The 13088-nt window shown below is 34.7% G+C and overlaps 1 protein-coding gene across 3 annotated transcripts; it reads left to right on the top strand.

Annotated features, from left to right (window-relative positions):
- Positions 1 to 866: 866 nt before the first annotated feature.
- On the top strand, positions 867 to 12723 carry LOC139856939 (protein NLP6-like). Of its 3 annotated transcripts, none has more exons than XM_071845647.1 (5): positions 867 to 1022; positions 9578 to 10042; positions 10242 to 10289; positions 10729 to 11737; positions 11849 to 12723. In XM_071845647.1, exons 1-5 carry the CDS (start codon positions 969 to 971, stop codon positions 12508 to 12510), a joined length of 2238 nt encoding a protein of 745 aa, XP_071701748.1. In that variant the 5' UTR covers positions 867 to 968; the 3' UTR covers positions 12511 to 12723. The 3 variants fall into 3 exon arrangements, with proteins under 3 accessions (XP_071701748.1, XP_071701750.1, XP_071701749.1); XM_071845648.1 differs by having other exon boundaries at positions 900 to 1022; positions 9537 to 10042; XM_071845649.1 differs by lacking the exon at positions 9578 to 10042.
- The last annotated feature ends 365 nt before the right edge of the window (positions 12724 to 13088 follow it).

Raw genomic sequence — 13088 nt, 5'->3', positions numbered from 1 at the left:
TAATAATAAGATATCAACAGCTCTTTTTTATGTAAATTGTGGACCCGGATTCGCCACGGAATGAACCTTGTAATTACGCGGAAGGTTCCTGACAACTACCACGTTAACCCACCAAACGATGATTTAATGAAAAGGTCAGTAGATTCCAGCGCAGAGGCCACATGTTTATGAGCCCTTTTCTAACATTACCTTGTAACTTCCTCATATGAATTGATTCACGATTCAAAAGGGAAATTATTATAGTCCAAATAAATTCAGGCCGAGCAGTTTCTTGGAATATGCCCCCAGACACATACAAATACATATAAATTTGTGTATGTATATCTATCTATAATTTGTGTATGTATATCTATCTATACACTTAATATTATTATATATATAGCGTTAGGTTTACTCTGTTTTGCACCTTCAAATTACTCTGTTTTTGTGTGTGTCACCGGTTCCTTAATTTAATTGACTTAATTTTCTGGTCAATTTTTCGTGGAGTTTTTTTTCTTCTTTGCAATTGTTTAGTTTTTCTCGACTGTTGGTAGTCCTTGCCCATACTAATCTTATGTATGGGATGTTGTAGTTCCTCTTTTTAATAAATCTTGCTTTTCAAAAAAAATAAAAAATAATAAAAATAAAAAAAAATAAAAAAAAAATTTCTGGTCAATTTTAATTTAAACTCATTAATAATAAACATAAAAGAGCTTGAACCTTTTATAATTGAGCTCAACCAGTTAAAAACCCGATTCGATTTGAGTTTAAACTCAAAGCTTGAACGTATTTTAAAGATCGATTAGTAAACGAACTCGAGCTTCTTATGTCGAGCTCGCCTTTAAATGGAGATGAAACATACACTTGTAGTTTATCTAGTGGTCAGAAAACACCACAAGTGTTGTGGAACAATATCTGTTTAGAACAATCAACAGTTCCATTTTCTGGTGAGTCGAGTTTCCTAGTACCACTTTGGGTTTCTGGAAGTGATGAGCCACACGAAGGACTTCATCAATCTACTTCAGCCCAATCCGTCACCACAGGTATGTATATTTTATTATTTTATAAGTAATATTCCTTTCTAGCTAGGGTGGATTTCTATGGAGATGAGAGGGGGCAATTGCACCAAACATTTAAATTATTATTATTGATGTTTAATTATGATTAGTTAAGGTATATATATACATACACACACATTAGTCGTGCCTAAAATTAGATCTATAGGTTATGCTATCCTCTGCACTCCCTAATAAAAACTTCAAGTTGCACCCCTGATTCTACCCACCCTTATAGTTAAAAAGGAAGCCATAAATATTAATGACGTTCTACATTTAAATATGCAAGGAGCAATTTAGTTGCAGAAAACTGAAGATGTTTTCGACAAGTGTTTTTACTGAATTTGGAGGCTTAGTGATTGGCGCCGAATAACCTAGTAAATGAAAACTACCCAATTATATATAAAAGTCAAACTTTTGAAAAAAAAAATCCATTTTTTTAGCTTTGAACCGTTGAAAAAAGTGTGTGTACTTTTAACAATTCAGATTAACGCAGCGGATAGTTAAAATAATAATTTTTTATTATTTTATGAACAAAATTTTACAAGATTAAATATTCACTTATTTAATGAAACATGCACACGATTAATCTTTCCCAACGATTCAGTTACACCACTAATAATTGTCAAAATATGTAATTCACAAAGTGAGTAAACGATATACCTTTCTTGAAGAAACTGATTGAAGGAGAGAAACCTACGATCAAAAATATGACCGTCTCTTAGGATAGTCCACACTACACTTTCAAGCGACATCAATAGATGCTAGTCCAAACCCAAGTAACGTATTATAATAATCAAATTATTATAATGAACCAATAAATAATGCTTCGTAAACAATATCTTCTTTCGTAAACAATATCTTCTTTCAATGTTTTGTAGATGAATGATAATTCAAAGTGTGGAAAAACCTCAAATTAATAGCTATGATACAGAGCAATAATATGAGATTTTTTCTTAATGAATTAAAACTCTTCCTTTCTATATGTGTCGACCAAAAAGTCATAAATGGGATCTCTCTCCTAACTTTTGCAAAAGAGTGGAATATATAATATACATAAATGTCTTAAATTTTTATATCTAACATTCAATCAATAATATCTTTATACTATAACACTCGTGAACCTTTATATAGAATTATTATATTCACTACATTAACCCGTGAACCTTTTACTTATTAATAATTTCTATCGTGTCGCTTTCATGTGAATAGTAAATTAATTAATTTCGTTTCATTTACTATTCATATGAATAGTAATGAATTAATTTCGATTTACTATTTTGTTACTTGAGTAATATATATACATCATATATATATTTTATTTGACATCTCGGTGTATATGTGTGTGACCCCGAAGGCTCAAATGAAGTTGGCCATATAGTTATATGTTTTACCTTGCACATTAATCCTACAGACTCCCACTTGTGCATGGCACAACACCAAGTAACTATACAAACAATGGTAAGCGTCTAGCAACACGTCATTGTCCCCAAATTCATGTGAGGGTAGTTTCTCGAAACTGTTTATAGTAAGTGTTAAATGTCATTCGTCCTTTTGTTTCAGATACTTTAGTTAAACTTGAGATATGGATCATCGGTCATTCTCATTTGTTTAACAATTTTATTTCTCGATCTTAGAACTGAATTAGATCACCAAACTAATCAAGTATCATCTCAATTACATCTGGGTGCGGCCACACAAATATCTTATTCATTCATCGAGGAGCTCAAAAGTATCTAACTCCAAATATTTCGCAGGAACAAATCCTATTTTGCATACACGTGTCTATCACGAGCTTTACATAATACCAAATAATGGCCTTTATTACAGTCTTATTCAGAACAGCATTTAACTATATCAAAGTATAATGTTCCACACATCAAAATTGACGTGCACCTCAAGTCTAAGGACATAAAGACATAATCACTACTGACAATGATCCATGTAGTGACATCTCGGATGTGTCATTCCAATATTCATCATCAATGAATACATATGAATTTTGGTCTCTACAAGTTAACTATTTATCATCAATAAATATAACCAAAACTTCATATTAATCTTAATTCTTGTTATTCCCATAACATGATTGATTATGGAGATTTTGAATGATCAACAATTACTCATGGATTAAACTTGCTAATATAGAACACAGTGATATATATATGAAAACGATCATACCATCAATATATCAATTCATTATGAAAAAACTGTTTAATATTCCAAAAATATCCAAATACTAAATTACAAATAAAAAATATCAGCAGCATAACGAAGTCCAATACTACTAGCATGATCATCATGCTTGTTGTGTGTCATGGGCTTCGTGAACGGGTCAGCCACATTATCATCTGTATGAACCTTAAGAATACTAATATCATTCCTCTCAACGAATTCTTGAATAAGTAATATTCCTTTCCATCAGACCAAGGCCGCGGCGCGCCTAGGAGGGGCCGCGTCGCTCCTCCAAGTGTAAATGCGAGACAGAAGAAACTTCAAAACTGGAACACCTGATTGCACGTAGGCCGCGACGCGCCTCTAGCTGTATCCGAACTTCTCCTTTTGTTTTGATATCCTTCACACATCCAACAATCTCCCACTTGAAGGATGATCTAAACATAGCCCATTTTTGATCAACACTTCGACTCTTGAAAGTACCCATCTATACCGCCAAGAAAGCTTCTTGGGGCACGCAAACACTAACCATCAAGCTAGCAACTTTCGATAAAGAGCACCTCAACTTGTCAAGAAATGTAATCAACAAACAACCTAAACTTCAAACATCATCCCACAGTAACAATTTGATTTCATGGCCATAACCCCTTTTAAACAATACCACCGGATAAACAAACCCGGGACACGCCGCACTTCCACGCCATGGGAAGGAAGACTTTTGACACCTTTAAACTGAGCTACAATCGAATCACAGTTACTCGCTTGGGATCAATACTAACCAAACCCTCTCTGTTTCTGGCAATCATCTCACTAGACTGTGAGATACCGGGTCGTAGTCCGACTCGACTCTATCAACCCCATCACCCAAGTGATCCATCCGTACACAAAATCATCTACTCGATCTATCTTTCCAACAAAGAATAGACTACCTGGTAGAATAAACATGTGGACACAACTATCAAGATACTCATGAGAGAACACTACCACATCCTTGATCCTCCACCTTACCGCTTTCCCTTTCACCGTTGGAACACTGACCACATACGCGTGCACAAATTCAGACGAACCTAATTTTTTAACCCTAGTCAACTCCCACTGTACGGATGTTGTAATACCAATGACTCCCACAAAAATATCTCGTTCATCTTCTCCGGTCAATTGCAATATAGTTGCCATTGGAGGTGATCTAACTGAAGTCTCGAAATCTCTAGTGCTTCTTAATCGACCAAACTATTTAGTTGCTTCAACACTCCCACTCAAACCCGATTCCCCACTAGTTCCAAGTCTTCCTGAGCTCCCACTCAAACTAAATCCCTCAACAAAATCAGAAAGTTCAAGTATGCTAGGATTTTTAGCACCTAGTCGCTCACCTAGCCATTCCTTAATAGGAATCTCAACCATATACATGGTTCCCCTTTTTACCCCACAAGCAATGGTCTGACCGCCTTTAGACACTCTCCACCTTTGATCTCCAAACGAAACATGACAATTTTCATCATCAAACTGCCCAACTGAAATTAACCTTTTCGCGAGTTTGTGTACGAATCTCATGTTTCTCAAGATCCAAATATAATCCAAGTGTTTTATAGCAAGATCACCAATACTTGCAATATCAAGTAAATTCCCGTCCGCAACTCGAACTTTACCTGAATACCGCCTGAAATTAAACATCTCGTTCATGTAGGGGGACGCATGATACGAGGCACCCGAATCTAAAATCCAAGATTCGTCAAGAAACTCCTCATGGAAAATCAAAGCATCTTCAATCACCGCCGTTGTGTTCTCACCTGCCTTCACACCCGGGCACTGCGATCTAAAGTGACCGACTTGCTGAAAATTCCAACAAACAACGTTTCTTCCCTGAGATAGATCTCCTTAGATCTTGTCTTGCTTTTACTTCTACCCCTAGATCTGCCAGATGCATTCAAAAGAGAACCCGAATTTTCATAATCTTTTCTTCTAATTCCCTCACTGAGAATTAAATCACGGATCCCTTTAAACGTCAACTAGTAGTTCCAGATGAACCACTAACTGCTGTAACCGTGCCAGAATCAGATTGAATTTATTAACATGATCTGCTGCAGAAGATCCTTCTTTCATCTTTGTATTAACAAACTGCCTGATCAAGAAGACTTTATTTAAAGCTGGGAGTTTCTCGTACATATTTAACAAAGAAGTAAACACTCCTTTAGTCGTGGTTTCAGCCACGATGTTGTAGGAGACATTCTTGGCCAGAGAAAGCCGAACTACTCCGAGTGCTTTTCTATCCAGGAGATCCCACTCCTCTTGCTTCATCTCTTCGGGTTTATCACCAGTGATCGCCTGATATAAACCCTTCTGATATAACACGTCTTCGATCTGCATCTTCTAGAAGCTAAAATCTGACCCATCAAACTTATCAATCTTTATTGTGTCTTTATCTGCCATTGCACCAGGTAATACTCGTGAACCTGAGCTCTAGATACCACTTGTTAGGAAATCTATGTGAGCCCTAACAAGAACTTGATAACCCTAGTTATCAATCCACCGTGCAACAAACAAATAATCACCAACACAAATAAAGATAAGAATAAGAAACGTAAGAACAAGGAATTAACGTGGTTATGTCCAATCGTTTAATTCAAACGAATTGGTTTAATCCTGAAAGGACCTGTCCTAATCCACCTGGACGAAGTCATCAACATTTGGTCCCATTGCGATGATCGGCTCCAAGTAATGCCCATATATTGAGCAAATGCACAGCGGAAGACTTAATTCGTACATGAGAATAAACATGCTTTAAAGTGTCAACCAAAAGGTTGGTGAGTTCATAGGTTTATCATGACAATCATTTCAATATGTTAATAGACCACAAGATTTCATAATCATAAACATAATACACTCGCAAGTGTATGTAAAGCATTCTAAGTGGTTGAGCACTTGGTAACCATACTTAACATTTAATCAACATCGCATATTCTCTTTATTATGAAATCTCACTACACCGTACCAAGTGTAGTCACCAAAACGAAGTACTGTGCAACCGTTGAATACTGGTCGTCCAGTCCGGTTGGGGTTGTCAGACTCGAAAGATCTATCAACAGGATTCGCGTTTACAATACCCATGTAAATAGTAGTTACCAAGCTACAGGGAAATATGCCAGTGGTACAACTCAACGTAGAATATATTTTTAAGTACTTGTGTCTATTTTGTAAACATTTATAAAAGCAGCGCATGTATTCTCAGCCCAAAAATATATATTGCAAAAGCAATTAAAAAGGGAGCAAATGAAACTCACTTTTGCCTTGAAGGTATTTAATTCGACTTGGTCTCCGATAGATATCACGAACCTAATCATATATATAATATATCAACATATTTTCTTTTTAAGTAATCGTTACATATATATATATACTTTTAATATTTTCTTAGTCCGTAGTTAGCAGTCCGATGTTAGTGGTCCACAATTAGTTGCTTAAATAAAATAAATAAAGACCCCATCGTATTCGTATTGATCAGAATTAATCTCGACCCATGGTACCATGTTGTCAAAATGACTTGTTGCGTACATAAAGTACCGTGTTGTCAAATGACGTGTTGCGTACAATCATGAGGTCTTATGATTAATCTTCTCGTGTTGTTTACGGGTGGTCCTGAAATATATAAAATTAAATCATAAGTAATTATATATAAAATATCATATTAATTAGAAAAGATATGATTAATTTACTTTTTCTCCAAATATTTTCGTAGCTAAACTAGCTTCGGATACCCAATCTTGTTTTAGTCGTAGTTTCTTCATTACAACTCCGTTTTTGTTGGTTCAACTTGCCACTTCCTTGGATCGAGTCAAATTTTAAGACTATGAACTGAAAATACCTTAGTTTGTATTCGAAATCACAGGTTATAGGTCAAACTTTGGTAAAACTTATGAGAGTGATCATTTCCGTCATAAAAACAACATCTAGATGATCATTTTTATAAAAATAGTTACACTTTGAGTTAAACCATGAAATTTTTATGTGTTAACATATTCATAAGAAATATCATTTTTCCAATATATGAACTTCCAATTCAAAGTTTAAAATGGTTTTTAATTATCCAACCCAAAACAGCCCCCGGTTGCACTCTGACGACGTATATTCAGTTTTAAGGTGTTCTTTGTAAAAACAAGTTGTATCTTGTTAAGTTAGCATATTATTATGATATATTACAGGTCTTGAAGTGTTTTAAAAGTCAAGTTAGAAGGATCTATTTAGTTTGCGAACAAGTTTGAAATCATTCAAACTATGTTCCTGTTGTTAAAATTTTATACCACAAAATAAGATAGTTTTATGAATATGAATCGAATAAGATTATGAATAAGGTTAGTACCTCAAGTTACTTGGATAAAGCTACTGGAAAGGAAGTATAATTCTTGATCTTCAAAGAGTTTTTGAAATAGGTTCAAAAGATTAAAAGTATAAACTTGAAATGGATGTTCTTCATGAAGTGTTCTTGAATGATTATTATGAGATGATTAGGGCTTGATTCTTGAAGTAGTTTTTGAAGATGATGAAGATTAATTTGCTGGAATTTAGAGTGTTCTTGAGTAGGTGTTTAAAGAGGATAGATTTTTAAGAGAATTTATGAAGTAATGATGGAAAAATAAAATGAATATACATGTATATGTAATATCACAATTTTGGAATGGAATCAAAAATAGATTTCAAGTTGTAATTTAGCTAAACTACTTGACACTAAAGGTTAAACTTTGTCTAAACATGTTCCTCCATAATTAAAAAAAAGTTGAAAATGATGTTTTACTATTTGTATATACGAATAGTAAATATATCTAGAAGCTGTGTATTATACGAGTATAATACAGGTATAAAATGTCCTTGTCTTGATGTCTAAAGATGTCTCATGAGTCATATGTAATAACAAAGATGTCTTTTTCCATGATAAAAGGTTGAAAATGATGTTTTCCTATTAGTATATTCCAATAGTAAATACATCTAGAAACTGTGTATTAATACATCTTAATACAATACATATATATTTATTTTAACTTAGAAGTTTTAACGTCGTTAAGCGTTATTTATATGTATATATATATATATATATATATATATATATATATATATATATATATATATATATATATATATATATATATATATATATATATATATATATATATATATATATATATATATATATCGTTTCGAAGTCCTTAAGTTAGTAGTCTCATTTTATGTATATAATCCATTGTTAATATATTTAATGAGATACTTAATTATCATATATTCAAGTTATATATAATCCATATATATCCATATTAATACAAGTTATGACGTTCATGAATCGTCGGACAAATGGATGGTCAATGGGTAATTAATTACATGAATATAGTTTCAAACTTTTCGAGACTCAACATTACAGATTTTGCTTATCGTGTCGGGAACATATAGAGATTAAAGTTTAAATTTGATCGGAAATTTCTGGGTCATCACAAATCCACGGACAAACAGAGAGAATTTTATTAGTAATTTCGTAGGTTAGGTTTAGGGTTACAATGAGATGTATTTATAGGCATACAACTACTTAAGGAGCAAGAAAAAACGGATCTAGAAGTTTCATTCCCGTTAGACCAAGGCCGTAGTGCGCCCAGGAGGGGCCGCGGCGCGCCTCCAAGTGTAAACGTGAGACAGAAGAAACTTTAAAACTGGAACACCTGATTGCACGTAGGCCGCGTCGCGCCAAGAAGGGCCGAGACGCGCCTCTAGCTGTATCCGAACTTCTCCTTTTGTTTTGATATCTTTCACACATCCAACAGAAGGAAGTTGTGGAATCTTATTCTCCCTAATACATTTTGTAACCATTTGCGTATCTTATAACCATCACAAGATAGCCCAGTGGTTGAGGCCGTGAGTTCCTTGCAAGAGGTCTCAGGTTTGAGTCCTTCCTTGGACTACGTAAATCAGAGTATGAAATCGGATTGCTCGCCCACCCGGGTAGCCCGAACATGGAAAGCTTGGAAACAGCCAGAGAGTAATCATGCTGGGCTGTGTACATCAGAGTATGGGATCGGATTACTCGCCCAACCGGGTAGCCCGAACAGGGAAAACCTTCTACTTTTTACCATTTGCATATCTTAATACATCTTCTACATTTTACACTTCATTCTCATATATACAATCACAATCTCATAGTGAATTATGAGTTAGAGGTCCTACACATACTTCTACCTCTTTTTATTAATATCTCTAGTTTTCTAGGAGCTCCCCAACTAGTGTGTCTGATATGATAGCTTATAGTATTAGTATGAGTTTTTTGTCGGTGATTCTGATGTAGTTCGTATATAGGTTTGGAGCTGACGCCAGTGAAAATTTCCATGCATCATCAGGAAATAACGTATAAACTAAAAGCTGCACTAAAGCTCTTAACCTTCCGCGAGCAACATGTTCTTGTTCAGTTTTGGTCACCTCATGTTGTTGGAAAACACCAACTACTTACAACAATAGATCAACCATTTGGTCTTAGTGTAGTTGTTGAAAACCTTTGTTTTTATAGAAAAGACTCTGAAAAAAATGCATATATTGTGGGCGAAGATCTCGAAGAAGAAGACCATAGTCCCCCTGCTCGAGTATTTAAGCGAGGATTACCAGAGTGGACTTCTGATATAACTAATTACAACCCTAAAGATTTTCCACAACTTAAATCCGCGATTAGTTGCAATCTTCATGGATATTTGGCTTTACCGGTGGTTGATTCTGCTACTGGTTCATGTCTTGGTGTGCTTGAGCTTTTAATGTCTTCTACATATACGAGTTACTCTTTTGAAGTTCAAGAGGTTCACAAGGCACTAAAGGTTTACTTCATACCTCTTAAAGATGACACACTTTCTCATTAAACAATTTCAGACGAAATTAGTATGGTATTGGTATTATTAAGTACTAGTACTCATAGTACTACCCTGTTCTAAGAACAATATTTTCTCATGCATGTAATATCATTTATGCTTAGTTTATTGATTTATGGTTTCCATTTTGTCACCTTGGCCCTTGCAGACAGAAAATCTTACAAGCCCACAAGTATTTGATCGTCCTACATCAAAGGTGAGTTGGGTCTCGTTGATGGTCTAAACTTATACTACTCGTTTTTCTTTCTTTATTTTATACCCACTCCATCCCATTTTAAGTGTCCTCCAACAAAATTTTCTTAGATTTAAGATTGGTTGAATAAATACATCAGTTTTGTCTTTATATTTAAAATAAGTTCGATTAAATTTATTTAAAATTTGAGTGATTGAGGGTAATAAATGAGGTTAAAATGAGGAGTTTAATGATATTTGGTAGGTATTTTTTTACAAGTGGACAATTATTTTAGGACACATATAAGTAGTAAAGATATAAATACTAAGGTTAGTTGACACTTATTTTGTGACAGAAATAAATAGTAAGGATATAAATAGTAAGGTAGACACTTATTTTGTGACGGGAGGAGTATTACTTTCATTGTTAGGAATTCTTATGTGGGTAGATGCCTTTCTATCAGGTTCCTAATGAACGCAAGAGAAACGAGTGCAACATACTTAGTATAATAAAAGAAGTGAGTGACATCCACAATATTCCGCTTGCTCAGACATGGGCGATGTCCCCAACAAGTAGTTATGTTTCTCATGAAAATGTTATAAAAAAGAGTTGTAGTAGTTTCAACATTAGATGCATCGGTAAAGAATGCATGTATACAACCTCTCTACCATTTCATGTTCGAGACTTGGGTAAATGGGAGTTTAGAGAAGCATGTAGAAATCAACACATAGATAAGTCTCATAGCTTTGTTGGGCAAGCATTGTTAGCCCATGGTTCGGGTTACTGTGAGAATGTAACTGAATTAACTGAAGATGAATACCCTTTGGTCCACTATGCCCGTATGAGTGGCTTAGCAACGTGTTTTACAATCTTCTTACGTACTGTTGAAGGTGACGATGATTATCAAGACTACGTGTTGGAATTTTTTCTAATGTTGGATGACAAAGATAGCAGACGTGTAATAAGTTTGGTGCAAACGTTGAAGCAGAAAGTTGACGTCGTTTCTGGATTTCAATTGGGTCAAATCTCTAGTATCGAAATTATCGGACCACCTAAGGATGCTGATTATTTATCTTCAATTATAAATCCTCGTATTATCAAAATATCGTCAACCACATTTGATAAGGGATTTATAGATTCCGAGTCATTTTTGGATGATGTTTCTAAAGCTGATCTTGTACATGTCGCAAGCCAACTGTCGTGCACACAGAATCACAGCATTAAACAAAGTGACGTTATTGGTTGCAAACAAAGTTTGGCTAGGAACAATGTCATAAGCTGTAACATTAATGAGGTTGGCTTATGTAAAACTGACAATAGTAGTACATCGAAACTGAGCGATATCACTAATGTGGGAACGATGAATCATTCTTTGAAAAAGGGTAGAAAGTGTAAAATTAAATCACTGACAATGAAGTCACTTGAGCAGCATATCGGAAAACCAATAAATCAAGCCGCTGAGAGCCTTGGTGGCAAGTACTCCTGTTTAAAGTCTTTCATTCTTGCATATTTATTTCGCGTAATCATAATTTTCATATGTTTGTGTGTCTTCATTATTAATTTATTTTGTTTAATTTTTTCAGTTAGTAGATCCACATTGAAGCGTTTTTGTCGGGAGCATGGTATATCTAGTTGGCCACTGCCAAAACGGAGCAAAAAAACAGGTTGCGTTACCGACCCAAAGATGTCACACGCATCATGCTCAGAGAAACTAGAGAAAACGTCATCTAGTGCACGTTTTGCTATGTGTCACAAGAATATTGGTATATACCAGATAACACTACTGATAGTGGGCTTGAGGCGGTGGAGAAATAAGACTTTAAACCGGCTTCAAAAACAAGATTCTGCATTGTTTACGAGCACAGGCAAATCGGAACGTATAACAAATATTGTAAACACTTGTTCAAATGTTGAACAGCAACTATCAGATTGTAGTCTTGTTTATGCATCCTCAAAGCAGAGTGTGAGAAAATTTTGTGAGTTGGGGATGGGGATGGTGATGGTGAAAGTAACTTTAAAAAATGATATGTTAAAGTTCCGATTTCCTGTTTCATCGGGTTTATTGGAACTGAAAAACGAAGTGGCTCAAAGGGTAAATTTACATGGTAAACGGCTTAGTATACGATATAAGGATGAAGGCAACGATTTGGTGTGTATTACTTGTGATGCTGATCTGCACGCTCTTCCCGATTTTTTGGATGTTAAGTCAACGATCAGATTACACGCCCAGTTGGTCGATGATTAAGCTTGAGTTCGTATGCTAGTTCATCGATGGTGGAGCTGTTTCGTGTTTTTTGTGGAAAAATTGGTATGTGCTGTAAAATGTATAAGGTTGTAATAAAGGTATCTGTTGAGGATATTATGTAATCCAATCATGAAATGGTGGTAAGTTTGGTAAATTACTTGTGTTATAATATTTCTTGTATGATTTTGTTATATATAATTTGGTGGCTAAAGTTTGAAGCTGACAAACCTGTTATATAATCGTGAAAGTTAATGTAGTTTTTATAATTGTCAAAAAAAAAGATGATGATGATTTTGTGGCATCTACGTGTCATACATGGTGTCAGCTTGAGAATACTACCCTAATTTCCCACATTTTCATATTATAATCCTTTTTAGCAAGAATTAGAAAACACAATACCTTTTTGGGAATGTCATTGCCTTTATTGGCAATTTTTACATATCCCTCACATTTTAACCAGAGTTGCTATTTCCGATATGCAATTAACATATATACTCAGCTAAAACAAATTCGTTCAGGGTGACATACGCAACGTAACTGCAAGTTTTACACGCAAAATTCCAAAAATATTATCCAAG

Source organism: Rutidosis leptorrhynchoides, chromosome 7 (genome assembly GCF_046630445.1).
Source record: "Rutidosis leptorrhynchoides isolate AG116_Rl617_1_P2 chromosome 7, CSIRO_AGI_Rlap_v1, whole genome shotgun sequence".
Lineage (NCBI taxonomy): Eukaryota > Viridiplantae > Streptophyta > Magnoliopsida > Asterales > Asteraceae > Rutidosis > Rutidosis leptorrhynchoides.
The sequence above is the reverse complement of the archived record's forward strand: the minus strand, read 5'-3'. Positions and strand labels throughout refer to the sequence as shown.

Coding starts and splice junctions, on each gene's coding strand:
- LOC139856939 (XM_071845647.1), top strand. CDS start 969: ATGAGCCACACGAAGGACTTCATCAATCTACTTCAGCCCAATCCGTCA. Junction 1,023..9,577: donor AGCCCAATCCGTCACCACAG/GTATGTATATTT, acceptor ATGCATCATCAG/GAAATAACGTATAAACTAAA. Junction 10,290..10,728: donor TTGATCGTCCTACATCAAAG/GTGAGTTGGGTC, acceptor CCTTTCTATCAG/GTTCCTAATGAACGCAAGAG.